Source organism: Mchenga conophoros, linkage group LG18, assembly GCF_057382185.1.
Source record: "Mchenga conophoros isolate Kocher_MC1m ecotype Shallow Benthic linkage group LG18, M_conophoros_male_GT1.1, whole genome shotgun sequence".
NCBI classification, from domain to species: domain Eukaryota; kingdom Metazoa; phylum Chordata; class Actinopteri; order Cichliformes; family Cichlidae; genus Mchenga; species Mchenga conophoros.
In genome coordinates, this window is record NC_140543.1 from 37,014,494 (window position 1) to 37,027,741 (window position 13,248).

General features: G+C 46.5%; 1 protein-coding gene across 5 annotated transcripts in view; it reads right to left on the reverse strand.

The window, feature by feature from the left end:
- Positions 1–186: 186 nt before the first annotated feature.
- The window catches only part of LOC146554373 (dual specificity protein phosphatase CDC14AB-like), a 25,561-nt gene continuing 12,499 nt past the window's right edge, over positions 187–13,248 (reverse strand). For 2 of the 5 annotated variants that reach the window (XM_085253429.1, XM_085253424.1), the window contains 8 exons: positions 11,370–11,432; positions 10,898–10,970; positions 10,047–10,277; positions 9,821–9,959; positions 8,610–8,829; positions 8,404–8,495; positions 7,171–7,302; positions 187–389 (listed from right to left, as the gene is read on the reverse strand). In XM_085253429.1, coding sequence (XP_085109555.1) covers positions 284–389; positions 7,171–7,302; positions 8,404–8,495; positions 8,610–8,829; positions 9,821–9,959; positions 10,047–10,277; positions 10,898–10,970; positions 11,370–11,432 — 1,056 coding nt within the window. In that variant the 3' untranslated portion in view covers positions 187–283. Of the gene's footprint in view, positions 390–4,753; positions 7,089–7,170; positions 7,303–8,403; positions 8,496–8,609; positions 8,830–9,820; positions 9,960–10,046; positions 10,278–10,897; positions 10,971–11,369; positions 11,433–13,248 lie in introns of those variants that run through there. The other 3 variants (XM_085253425.1, XM_085253426.1, XM_085253427.1) reach the window with 3 other exon arrangements.

Here is a 13,248-nt window from a genome sequence, read left to right on the forward strand (position 1 = left end):
ACATGACCCCCACACAATGTCTGACGTTATCTTTAATACATGCAGCACAGCTGGAGCTGCAGACACTTTCTCACTTCTGGTGATAATATATTTGATGTAGGTATTGTTGCTTGCTAGCTTGAAGCTTATCTACAAAAGTAATTCAATAAGGAGAGATCACGTGGAAAAACTCAACATGATTTATTGAGATACAGAAATAAATGTAACTGTTTGGCAGTTATGAGCCATCATAGCAGAAAGAATCCCAGCAGTGACAGGATGTTGCACAACCACCACCCCAGAGTCAACATGCTGATAGTAATGAAGATGAAGATGGAGGCTGGGACAGGGCTCTGAGTGACCACGGTGAGGAGGAGAAAGGAGAGGAGGCGGGCTGCATGGCTGCAGATCTGAAATGCAGAAGAGCAACCGATTTAAAGCATGCAGAGTGGAGGCTGGCAAGAGCATGACTGGAATAAAGCAACGATGTCAGTACTGAGTTTGTGCTGGAAAATGAATAGACATAAACTAACAGCCACCAGGAAGCAGACAGATGATTTATCACAGACATGCCTTATTGAAATTATGTATAAGCTTCATGTTCTATGTCATCAGAATGTATCTGTATTATAGTTTTAGCTTTAGTCTTTGTATTAAAAGTTGGATGTCTCCATAATTGTAGACTATATGTCTGCTATGTATCATCTCAAGACTGTGATGATACAGTTTAGTCTGAGTTATGCACTTTGTGACAGTATAGGTGCAGAAAAATTGCTCCACAGGCCATAACACTATATAATATAAATAAAATGATAATGAACTAAAAATTAAAAAATAAATGTTATCCACAATAAGTAGATTGAAAATGGTGTTTAACTTTTGATAATGTAACACAACCTTTGTCCCAACCAGGACTCGAACCCGCGCTCAGACAGTTCAGTGTAAAAAACAATCTTTTTTTTTCCAATGCCTGAAAAGCTGCGATTTGATTGGCTGTTTCTCCGTTACACCTATACGTGATGGGCCCCCGCGGAGACAGGAAGTGTTTTTATGACTGAAACACTGAGGCTGTGTCCCAATTCAGGGTCTGCACGCTTGAAGTACGCATTTTAAGTGCGATTACGTCACCGCCACGCGACGACGGCTGTCCCAATTTGAAGTGTACTTCAAATGCATACTCATATATACTCATATATATAAATATATATATATATATATATATATATTTATATATATATATATATATATAAATATATATATATATATATATATATATATATATATATACACACATATATATACGTATATATATGTGTGTATATATATATATATATATATATATATACACACATATATATACGTATATATATATATACACACATATATAAATATATATATACATACACACATATATAAATATATATATACATATACACATATATATATATATATATAGCAGCTGGATAGCGTAGTGGTTAGACTACACGCCTTTGGAACAGAGGATCGCAAGTTCGATTCCTGCCTGGGGCGTCTGTATCCAGTAAGGGTCCTAAGGCTAGACCCCCTATGCTAAGCAAGCCTATGAAGGCATGCCGGCTCGGACGTCGCCCGGATCAACAAGGTCCGCGTCAGGTGTTGAGGAACCAGGGCACCCTGACGAAAAGTGGGCTACTGGAACAAGAAGGCATCGGTGGGCAAGGGACGAAAACAGGGCATTGTTGGAATGCTACTACGCAAGTAACCCCGGCGGAAGGGGCTACATGAATAGGATGAGGGACCTATGGATTCTTCGATACCTACGGCAAGGAGGAGTCAGGACGCCAGGTCAGGGGGGAGATATCATCACCCCCACCCGAGATTGGGTACATAGCCCCAAGTGTGATAGGAGAAGGATCGTTGAGTGCGAGAGGAACTGACCTGAAAAATAGGATCATGAGCCAAGCTTGAAACCTGGATCCCCCGTAGCCGGTTACCAAGATTACGTGAAGTACCCTCAGAAGGTCTGCTAGATGATGTTAATGCAGCACTACGGGCAATACCTACAACCACGATTACCGACACTAACAAGCTGATCTACAATACGGCAACAGTGATCAGTGAGATGCTTGGCTACAAGTTGAACAGCCACAAGGGGCAGTACCCTCCATGGAGAAGGAGGCTAGAGGGCAAGATCAAAGTAGCACGGAGAGAGGTTAGCCAACTAACGGAGTTGCAGAAAGGTGCGACGAATAAGGTGCCTAAGAAATATAGCAAGCTGTCCATACCTGAGGCCTTGGAAACTGCCAAGCAAAGACTCACAGCCTTGGCCAGCCGCTTGAGGAGGTACACCAGAGAGATAGAAGGCAGGAGAATAAACCAGCTGTTCTCCACAGAACCAGTATACGTGTACTCTCAGTGGCAAGAGAACAGCACCACCAAGGCTGGAGACGGAGCAATACTGGAAGAGCATATGGGAGAAGGATGCAACCCATAACGGCAATGCTCAGTGGCTAGAGGATCTGAGGGCAGACCACAGCGACCTCCCTGAACAGGGTCCAGTAACCATCACAGTGGCAGATATCCAAGAAAGGGTCTCCAGTATGAAGAGTTGGACAGCACCAGGGCCCGACATGGTTCACACCTACTGGCTGAAGAAGCTGACTGCACTCCACGAGCGTCTGGCAGCACAAATGAACCAGCTGCTAGTTAACGACACCCGGAATGGCTAACTGAAGGTCGGACGGTCCTGATCCCCAAGGACCCCAAAAAAGGGACCGGTCCCCTCCAATAACCTGCCTCAGTACTACATGGAAGCTCCTGTCAGGCATCATATCGGCTAAGATGAACAGGCACATGGGTCAATACATGAGCGGGACACAGAAAGGAATTGGCAAGAATACCAGAGGCGCAAAACACCAGCTACTGGTAGACAGAACAATCAGCCGAGACTGCAAGACCAGACTGACCAACCTGTGCACTGCCTGGATTGATTACAAGAAGGCCTATGACTCAATGCCCCACAGCTGGATACTGGAATGCCTAGAATTGTACAAGATCAATGGGACCCTAAGAGCCTTCATCAGGAACTCAATGGGGATGTGGCGTACAACACTAGAGGCCAACTCCAAGCCCATAGCACAAGTCACCATCAAGTGCGGGATCTACCAAGGAGATGCTCTGTCCCCACTGCTGTTCTGCATAGGCCTGAACCCCCTCAGTGAGATCATTAACAAGACTGGCTACGGATACCGACTACGGAACGGAGCAGTTGTCAGCCACCTCCTGTACATGGAGGACATCAAGCTGTATGCCAAGAGTGAACGAGACATCGATTCACTGATCCACACTACCAGGCTATACAGCAATGACATTGGAATGTCGTTCGGACTGGAGAAGTGTAGTCGGATGGTAACAAAGAGAGGGAAGGTAGTCAGAACTGAGGGGATTGAACTACCAGAAGGCAACATTGCAGACATAGAGGACAGTTACAAGTACTTGGGGATCCCGCAGGCGAATGGGAACCATGAAGAGGCCGCTAGAAAAGCTGCAACCACCAAGTACCTGCAGAGGGTCAGGCAAGTCCTGAGGAGTCAGCTGAATGGTAAGAACAAGATCCGGGCCATCAACACGTACGCCCTGCCCGTGATCAGGTACCCTGCTGGGGTAATAGGCTGGCCAAAGGAGGAGATAGAAGCCACTGACATAAAGACAAGAAAGCTCCTTACCATGCATGGAGGGTTTCACCCCAAGTCCAGCACCCTGAGGCTGTACGCTAAGCGGAAGGAAGGGGGCCGGGGACTGGTGAGTGTCAGCACCACAGTCCAGGATGAGACAACGAACATCCAAGAATACATTGGGAAGATGGCCCCAACTGACCGAGTGCTCAGTGAATACCTCAGGCAGCAGAAACCCAAGAAAGAGGAGGGAGACGAGGAACCATCATGGAAGGACAGAGCCCTGCACGGTATGTACCACCGGCAGATAGAGGAGGTGGCTGATATCCAGAAATCCTACCAGTGGCTGGACAAAGCTGGACTGAAAGACAGCACAGAGGCACTAATCATGGCAGCACAAGAACAAGCTCTGAGCACAAGATCCATAGAGGCTGGGGTCTATCACACCAGGCAAGACCCCAGGTGCAGGCTGTGTAAAGATGCCCCAGAGACAATCCAGCACATAACAGCAGGGTGCAAGATGCTAGCAGGCAAGGCATACATGGAACGCCATAACCAAGTGGCCGGCATAGTGTACAGGAACATCTGTGCCGAGTATAACCTGGAAGTCCCGAGGTCAAAATGGGAGATGCCCCCAAGGGTGGTGGAGAATGACCGAGCTAAGATCCTGTGGGACTTCCAGATACAGACGGACAAAATGGTGGTGGCTAACCAACCGGACATAGTGGTAGACAAACAGAAGAAGACGCCCGTAGTGATCGATGTAGCGGTTCCGAATGACAGCAATATCAGGAAGAAGGAACACGAGAAGCTGGAGAAATACCAAGGGCTCAGAGAAGAGCTCGAGAGGATGTGGAGGGTGAAGGTAACGGTGGTCCCCGTGGTAATCGGAGCACTAGGTGCGGTGACTCCCAAGATAGGCGAGTGGCTCCAGCAGATCCCGGGAACAACATCGGAGATCTCTGTCCAGAAGAGCGCAGTCCTGGGAACAGCTAAGATACTGCGCAGGACCCTCAAGCTCCCAGGCCTCTGGTAGAGGACCCGAGCTTGAAGGATAAACCGCCCGCAGGGGCGTGCTGGGTGTTTTTTTTATATATATATATATATATATACACATATACATATATATATATATGTGTGTATATATATATATATATATGTGTGTCCCCTGCTCTGCATCATTAGAACATTAACAGACCAACAAATATAAGTGTCCCAACCAGACAATGATTTGGAGACTATAGAGGACGTATTTAACTTAACTACAGTAAGGATACAGCCAGGATTTTAGTTTAAGAGGCCCTGTTATACATATATGGTACAGTACTGTTTCATATACGTAGGTCAGTGTATGTGCAGGTAATCCATGTAGCTCAGTTCCTTATACTTTTGACTCAGTACAGTGTCAACAGAGGGGATTCCCTTATAGAGTCGCCTCAGTTATTTCTGATGTTTTGGTCATTAAATTCCCCAAATGATACCAAGCACATGGAATCCACAGTCTCAGCATCCCACAGCATCCCACAGCGTCCCACAGCATCCCACAGCGTCCCACAGCGTCCCACAGTATCCCACAGCATCCCACAGCATCCCACAGCATCCCACAGCGTCCCACAGCGTCCCACGGCGTCCCACAGCGTCCCATGGCGTCCCACAGCATCCCACAGCGTCCCACAGCATCCCACAGCGTCCCACAGCAGTGTCAGGTGACTTTCAGTGAAGGTTATGACACAATGACAGTGTGATGATAACAAAGAGAAGCATGAGTCATTATCTCGTCATTACTTGGACTTTATTGTTGATTTTAGCACTTCACACTAGCATTAGCTGGTTTCCCTCCTTTGGAGTAAACTACCAATCAGACAGCACATCTGAGCTGCTGTCACACAGTCAGATACAGGAAAGCATGACAGCAACAACACGCTCAAAGCTGAACATCATTTGCATGTTAAGAATTTTACTGCAAGAAAGAAATAGTGCAAAGCTGAACATAGTGAGTTTGCTTTATGTATGATAAAGTCCTGTTGACAAATCCAGTGCATGAATGTGAATGACCTGTGAAATAAAGTGTGCGTGCCGTGTTCAGTCTGACGTGAAACATCAGAATCTCTGTCTTCATTTTACTGATTTCCTCTTTCATTGCCAGCATGTGTGCTCAGAGGCTTTCACAGTGCATTATAAGCACGTCGTGGCTTTGTGTCCCTCGCTCTGCATCATTAGAACATTAACAGACCAACAAATATAAGTTTGTCATACTTTATCGATGAAATCTGGGAGAATATAAATAACATCTGTAGCAGAAGCAGTGTGTCACTCTTGGTCTTGCAAGACAATTTTGCGTCCAGTTGTTAATTCTTGAACAATGTGCACCAATCTCTTACAAAAGATGTGGTTTGCTATGGTTCTCTGACCCAACCTGGTTACTAAAGTACTGAAAACGAGGAGACAACATTACAACAACGTGCCAAATAAGCTAGGTCCATCATGTGATCTGCCAAAGTTTAAGGCGTGGATTTTGGTACGACTTCTAAAGGTCTGTGTTTCCGCAACCAAGACGTTGCTTCAGGCCGTCTACATCCTGTGGTTCTGAACTTCGGATGGACAAATGGCAGCAGCCGTTTATCAGAAGCACCCAGACTGCTCTTGGCGATGGTCTGACTCAGTCCTCGGGCCACGACCTCCCCTGTAAGCGTTGTTTGGTGTTTGCACCTGCACGTGTCCTTTGCTTCCAGCAAAATGATTGTGACAGCGGGGCATTCAGCATCCAGCAGATGTTATATCTGCAATATGCAGCCGCAGTTTTTCACAGTTACCTGCCTGCTATACCCAAGAGACGTGATGATTTATGGTGTCGGCCCTGTTATCACAGAATGGGCCACGTGACCAGTTAAAGTGGTGACAAACTGTTGGCTCTGTCGAAACGAAAAGTAGTTATTGGGGCTAAAAAAGCATTTACAGCCTATTAACCCGAGAACGCTATCGCTGGGTGATTTACACCCGAGCAAATACATTTACATGATTTCTCTCTCCTGCAGCTGTTTGCGTGTCGAGGAGCCTGTGCCTTCACCAGGGAAGTCTCAAATGTCCCAGGAATGGGTGGACCAAAGACCAGCTTTCCAGAGTCATTCTTTTGTTTTAGGAGGGTTTTTCTTTCATTTTGTTAGACATGGCACAGTTGAAAGTAAAAGAAGACCACTCTAATTTGTCATGTGTTGTCATATTTTGATATATTTGATTACTTTTTATTGGTTATATTATATCGGGTAAAAATCACCCGGCATTAGCGATTGTGTTACTATTTATAGCGATAGTGTTCTAGGGTTAAACGTGCAAGAGAGCTGATGCAGTCTCCAGCGAGTCCATCATCAGCTGGGCTGATTCATGACCAGAACGTCCCAAGTGTGAAGTCAGTGAATCAGTGCTGGCCTGGTGCTGAACAACGTGAGGCTGAAGGGACTGTGGAGACATCAGCACATCACATTTTACATTGGTTTTATTATAATGTGCTTCTAGTAAGGACAAAAGCACAGACACCAACCTCCTGATCTGCGGAGCAGTGGTGGTAGAGGAACTTCGTCTCAGCGTCTTAGTAGAAGAAGGGGTGAGGTGGACTTTGGAGGGCTTCGGGGGAGGGAGGATGGAGCGGTGTGAAGTCTTGGACAGGTTTAACCTGACACAGAAAACAAGAACACCTCATATTTGTGTGTGTGTGTGATCCAAGAGCAAATAAAACTTGATCCTTCACAGAAACAAGCACAACGAACAACTTCTCCAAAAATCCTTCTGATTTCTACGCTCACTGCAGGAATCAACATCTGCACTCACACTCTGTACAAGAGACGAGATACAAACACGCTTCGACGTGTGGGAGGTACCTGATTTAACCTCCGTGGAAGCCCAGCTCTTGGTTGTGTCAGGTTAGCAGTTTGGTGATGTTAGTTTACAGGAGAAGCCGGAGGCACGTCGTGAGTTTGGTTCGTGGTCGTCCTTTGGTTTCTTTTTGCCGCAGCTCTCATATCCCCGATTTGTAACTATTTACTTTTTATAAGATGTTTCTTGAACTATGGCAGCTTCTTATATATCTGCTATATTTGTGCCGTGGATTCAGGGACCCAAACAAAAACTGTAGTGAGCAGAGGTATTATCTACTGATTGTGTGTCTGGCTGCAGCCAAGGATGGAGAGCAGAGGCAGCGGGCAGGCCAATCGAAACGCAGCTCAGGCCGCGGCTGCAGCAAAAACTTGGGCGTAGGAGGAGCGATTCTGGCAAAGCGTCAGGAGGGGAAGTGGTGCTCCACCAACACGGTGTACAGTAAAGATGGAGGCCTGCTGGCTCCAGCTGAGGACACCGTCAGGCAGTAGAAGGAATACTCTGACAACCTCCAGAACCTTAATCTCACTCATAACTAAAGTCGCCAAAAGACAACAACTTCTCCTGTTGCATTTAGGTTTCAGTTTAACCGAAGAACAAAGAAGGACACATGAGCTCGAGCAGGTTACACACAACATTCACGCTGCACAGATGAGAACACAGCAGGATTTCATGCAGTCCGGTCTGCCTGTTAGACAGCGTGCAAACAAAGCGTGCGTTCTCTGTAGCATTCGACAACAGTCACGTACGTACTTTCTGACATCCACAAAAACATATTGGTGTCTATTATCTCTCCTTGTTGATAGAAACTTTGTTTCCAGCGTTTGAGCTAATTCTCTACGTGTCTCTTGCACTGACCACAATAACCATCTATCATTAATTACATTACAGATGTTGGTACCTTGAGCAGGATGACGCTGATCTCGGTGGGCGTTTTCCCTTCAGTGCTCTCAGTTCGTCTCCCTGTGTCAGACTGACTTCTTTGCAGTTATTCTGCACAGACACAATTAGCAGCATGAAAACACAACATTGTGATCGGAACTCAGTAGCCTGTTTGAATTCTGCAGTAACCATTAAGAAAAGGTGCTATGAAGTCACACCGCTGACCTCATCCAAGCTATATGACTTGCAGAGCACGGTGTTGATTGACAGGTCATCCATGCTGGAAAGCAGCGAGGACACTGCCTCCTGTTTGCCTCCCTGCACAGAGTCAGAGCGGTGCAGCTGCTGCTGCTGCTGCAGCTGCTGCTGCCGACTCAGTCTCTGTTGGACCAGCTTCTGTTTAGACCGATGCACGTCACCCTGAACCCACAAACTGTGCTGCTTCCTGCACACAAACATCAAACACACGCCACAAACTGACTGTGATATCACGTTTAGCAGGTACAACATTCAACATCCTGGTTTAGCGTGTAAGTAGACACACAAAGCTAGTAGCCATTAGCAACAGAGCGCTACTGTGGCGTAAGGAGGAAGTGTGCGTCCAGAGCTGAGGAGAGAAACCAGCTGCACACTGTGACTGCAGTCTGCAGCAGTATCACAGTTTCAGGCTTTTTTAAATTCGATTCGATTCATCATCCACCAGTTTCCCACTGCTGCAGTCACCACCAGCTGCACATGGGCACCCTGGGGAATGCCCCACCCTGACCTCCACCTTTTGCTTCTCTTCTAACATTTCCAGCATGCTCCAACCATGACCTCAGCATGGAGAAACATCCTGTGTGCTAACAGCAATAGATGCCACAGCCTAAGGACAGACGGGCCTTGTTTGTCCAGCACATCTCACAGATGCTCGATGAGACTGAGATCTGCCGACGTTGAAGGCCAAGGTGACCCCTCAAACCCTTCCTGATCTACTTGTGCTTTGTGTGAAGACTCCAGCGACACTCGAAGTATTAGAGAACAGCTGTACTCAGTGGCCAACGCCTTTTGGGTCATTGCAAAATGTCAAACAGCTTGTGTTTAAATAAAAAAGACTGGAAACAGAAAAAGATCCAAGTGGACCAATCACACCTTCACAAACGCAATGACCCTGATGAAGGCCACTAACACGTTATGGTTCCCTGATACTCTGTGACTGGAGTCTTCACCTCGTCAGATCTTTGTCTTCTCCGTGCACCTTGGAGGTGAAGCTGCCGTCTGCTTGTGTTTTGTGACATTATCCTAATGAAGTGTTGCAGACGTGTCTGTGTGCACAGCATTACTCCTGTACTTTCATGAACGGACTACAGCTTAATGATTGTCTCCGACCGAGACCTTTGGAGTCACGGAAAGTGGGCCGTTTGGTTTGAGCGGTCACAGCTGAGGCACAAACTCACTCTTCTAAGAAGTTTTGCTGTGGACCGATGATAGATCCAGGTCTGCAGACTCTGATCCAAGCAATCGCCTCGGCTGCAGTAAACCGGAAGTGCTTCATCAGGTAGCAGCCAATCAGAGTGCCCGTGCGGCCTAATCCAGCTGTAAATGGATGGAGTGTTTAAAGAGACAAAGTTAAGATAAAAGAAATAAATGACATCAATTAAACATAAAGACTTGCAGTCCTACCTTTACAGTGCACCGCCACTGCCCCGTCTGTACTTTCACACACATGCAGAAAGCGTCTGACGATGAGGTCAGAGGGCGTGGTCCCATCAAGGAAGAAGAGGTCGTGGTGCTCAAATCCTGCATCCTCAAACCGCCTGCCATCATACAACGTCCTGTTCAGACGAACCACGGTCGTTATGTCATTTTGGCAAAAGTATGAGAAGTATGCCTCGGGTGTGTGGAGGGGATAACCTGGAGACAGAGTCAACAACAGCTGAGTTACGTCATACGTTTCAATCAGCGAGCGTCTGTTTTTAATGCGAACGTAAAATAAGATTCAATGACGTAGTGTCAGCTGATTTATGTTGTAAGGTAAAGACGTTAAATACAGAGAAAACCCAACGATCGGACGGCCCCAAGCACCTGCTGACAGCGGGAAAGAAAAACTCCCTTTTAACAAGAACCAGGCTGAGGGAGGGGGCGCAATCTGCCTCATGTGGTCGGGGTGGGGGGAGGACAACAGGACAAGAGATGGACGAGAGCCAGAGGGGAATAATAACTACGTGCAAAGTGGTGTAAATACACAGAAAGTAAAAAGAGCTGAGGGATGGAGAAGCATGAGTGCATCATGGGAAACCCCGAGCCACTGCAGGGTTCAGGCTCGTCTAATCCAGCCGTAACAACACGACAGCACTAAGCAGGAAACAATGCACGCCGTCAGAAGACAGCAGGGTAAGGTTAGCTCTTCTCAGCTGCTTCAGGACGTGCAGGCACTGAGGGGCTGCACAGGCCTTCTGTCAGCCCAGCAACGTGAGCACTGGTGTTGGTTTGGAGGCATGCTTTTAGCTTTTAGCTTAGAGATTCTGACTCACCACGAGAATGAGGGCTACTGAACGCCAGAACTTTGCCCGGAACGATCCAGTTCATATCTCCATTTTCAACTCGCTAAAAGCACAAAAAGAAAGGAAAGACTGTGATAGAGGTTAGCCACATATCAGTTAAAACATGGATCCAGAACACCTTAATTATACCACCACTGCAGTAATGAACACGTACGGGCTTTTACCTTTCATTGGAAATCAGTTTTGTTGACCTTTACTTCACTGACTGTCTATCACTTGGACGGGTGAGCTATGGATCAATCTAACTGAGAAACTGAGGAAGTACAGCGTGCACCAAGGCAGGCCTGGACATCGTACGAGCTCTTGGTTGGCCCTGACTGTGTTACTAACAGCACTGCAAATAAACTGGATGAATAACAAGCGTACGTTAGTTATTTCTTCCTGTATCCTGGTCCTGTTTGCATTGATATCGACCTGTAGCACAGTCTCTGCAGTCTGTTACCTCATAATGTTCATATTCTTCTGCACTGAACCTTTCAAAATCCAGGAAACCATGTTGTAATGCCTGCAGAGGAAAAGAGCAGGAACAGATTTTCACAACAAAAGCACAACTCCCCCCAAAGGGCTGAAATGTTTAGTGTTATAGTGATCTGCAGTGGTTTCACAGATTCAGTTCAGTTTTTCTTAGCACCAAATCACAACAACGGTCACCTCAGGCAGTTAATATTGTACGTAAAGACCCTACAGAGGAAACACAATCAGACCACGAGCAGGCACACTGGTGACAGTGGGGAGGAAACACTCGTTTTTAACAGAAACACATGTTCACCAGAACCAGGCTCAGGGAGGGGCGGCAATCTGACTGACTGCTGAAGGCTTTTCAGGGAGTTTTTAGGACTTCCTGATAATAATGAATTACAGTCGTCCAGCCTGGAAGTAATAAATGCATGAACTAGTTTTTCAGCGTCACTCTGAGACAGGATATTTCTAACTTTAGAGATGTTGCACAAATGGAAGAAAGCAGTCTTACATATTTGTTTAATATGTGCGTTGAAGGACATGTCCTGGTCAAAAATGACTCCAAGGTTCCTCACAGTGTTACTGGAGGCCAAGGTAATGCCATCCAGAGTAAGAATCTGCTTAGATACCATATTTCTAAGCTTTTCAGGGCCGAGTACAATAACCTCAGTTTGATCTGAATTAAGAAGCAGAAAGTTAGCGGCCATCCAGGTCTTTATGTCTTTAAGACATTCCTGCAGTTTAACTCATTGGTGTGTGTTATCTGGCTTCATGGACAGATAGAGCTGGGTGTCATCTGCATAGCAGTGTAAATGTATGCTATGTCTTCTAATGATGCTGCCTAAGGGAAGCATGTATAATGTAAACAGAATTGGTCCTAGCACTGAACCCTGTGGAACTCCATAATTAACCTCAGTGTGTGAAGAGGACTCTCCATTTACATGCACAAACTGGAGTCTATTAGATAGATATGATACAAACCACTGCAGCACAGTACCTGTAATACCTACAGCATGTTCTAATCGCTCTAATAGGATATTATGGTCGACAGTATCGAACGCTGCACTGAGGTCTAGCAGGACAAGCACAGAGATGAGTCCACTGTCAGAGGCCATAAGAAGATCATTTGTAACCTTCACTAAAGCTGTTTCTGTGCTGTGCTGAGCTCTGAAACCTGACTGAAACTCTTCAAATAAACCTCTGCAGATGATCTGTTAGCTGTTTGACAACTACTCTTTCAAGGATGTTTGATATAAAGGAAGGTTGGAGATTGGCCTATAATTAGCTAAGACTGCTGGGTCTAGAGATGCTTTTTCAGTAAAGGTTTAACTACAGCCAGCTTGAAGGCCTGTGGTACATAGCCGATTGTTACATCCTGGGAGGCTGTGGGAGTGTGTGGGCGTGGTGTTGTCTTCTCCCTCTCCTCCTCCTTCGTTCTGGCCCCTCCCCTTGTCTCTCTCTGCCCCTGCCTTCTCCTTTAGGTCACACCTGCTGCTCATCTGCTCTCGTTACAACCAATTACCCTCAGGGGTGATATAAGCTGGAGAAGAGCAGTGTGGAGGAGGAGGGAGAGGTTTCTGGTGGATTTCCTCTGTGCGGGTCAGAGTGTGTTACTGGCTTAGGTGTGGAACAGCCTGCTGCGTGTGGCTCTTTGTGAGTAGTGCTTAACTGAGCAGTGATTGCCCATGAGTGACGGCAGCCTTCACTAGTTTGTGTGGCCTGCCTGGATATTGTTTGCTAGCAGTGTTGCTGTCTCTTTCTGTTGAAGCCTTATTGTTGCTTCCTTTGTTGAAGTGGTCATTACCACTTTGGGTTGATCTCCCTGATTTCTCAATAAAGCAGCGGTGCTGTCTCCTTTTGTT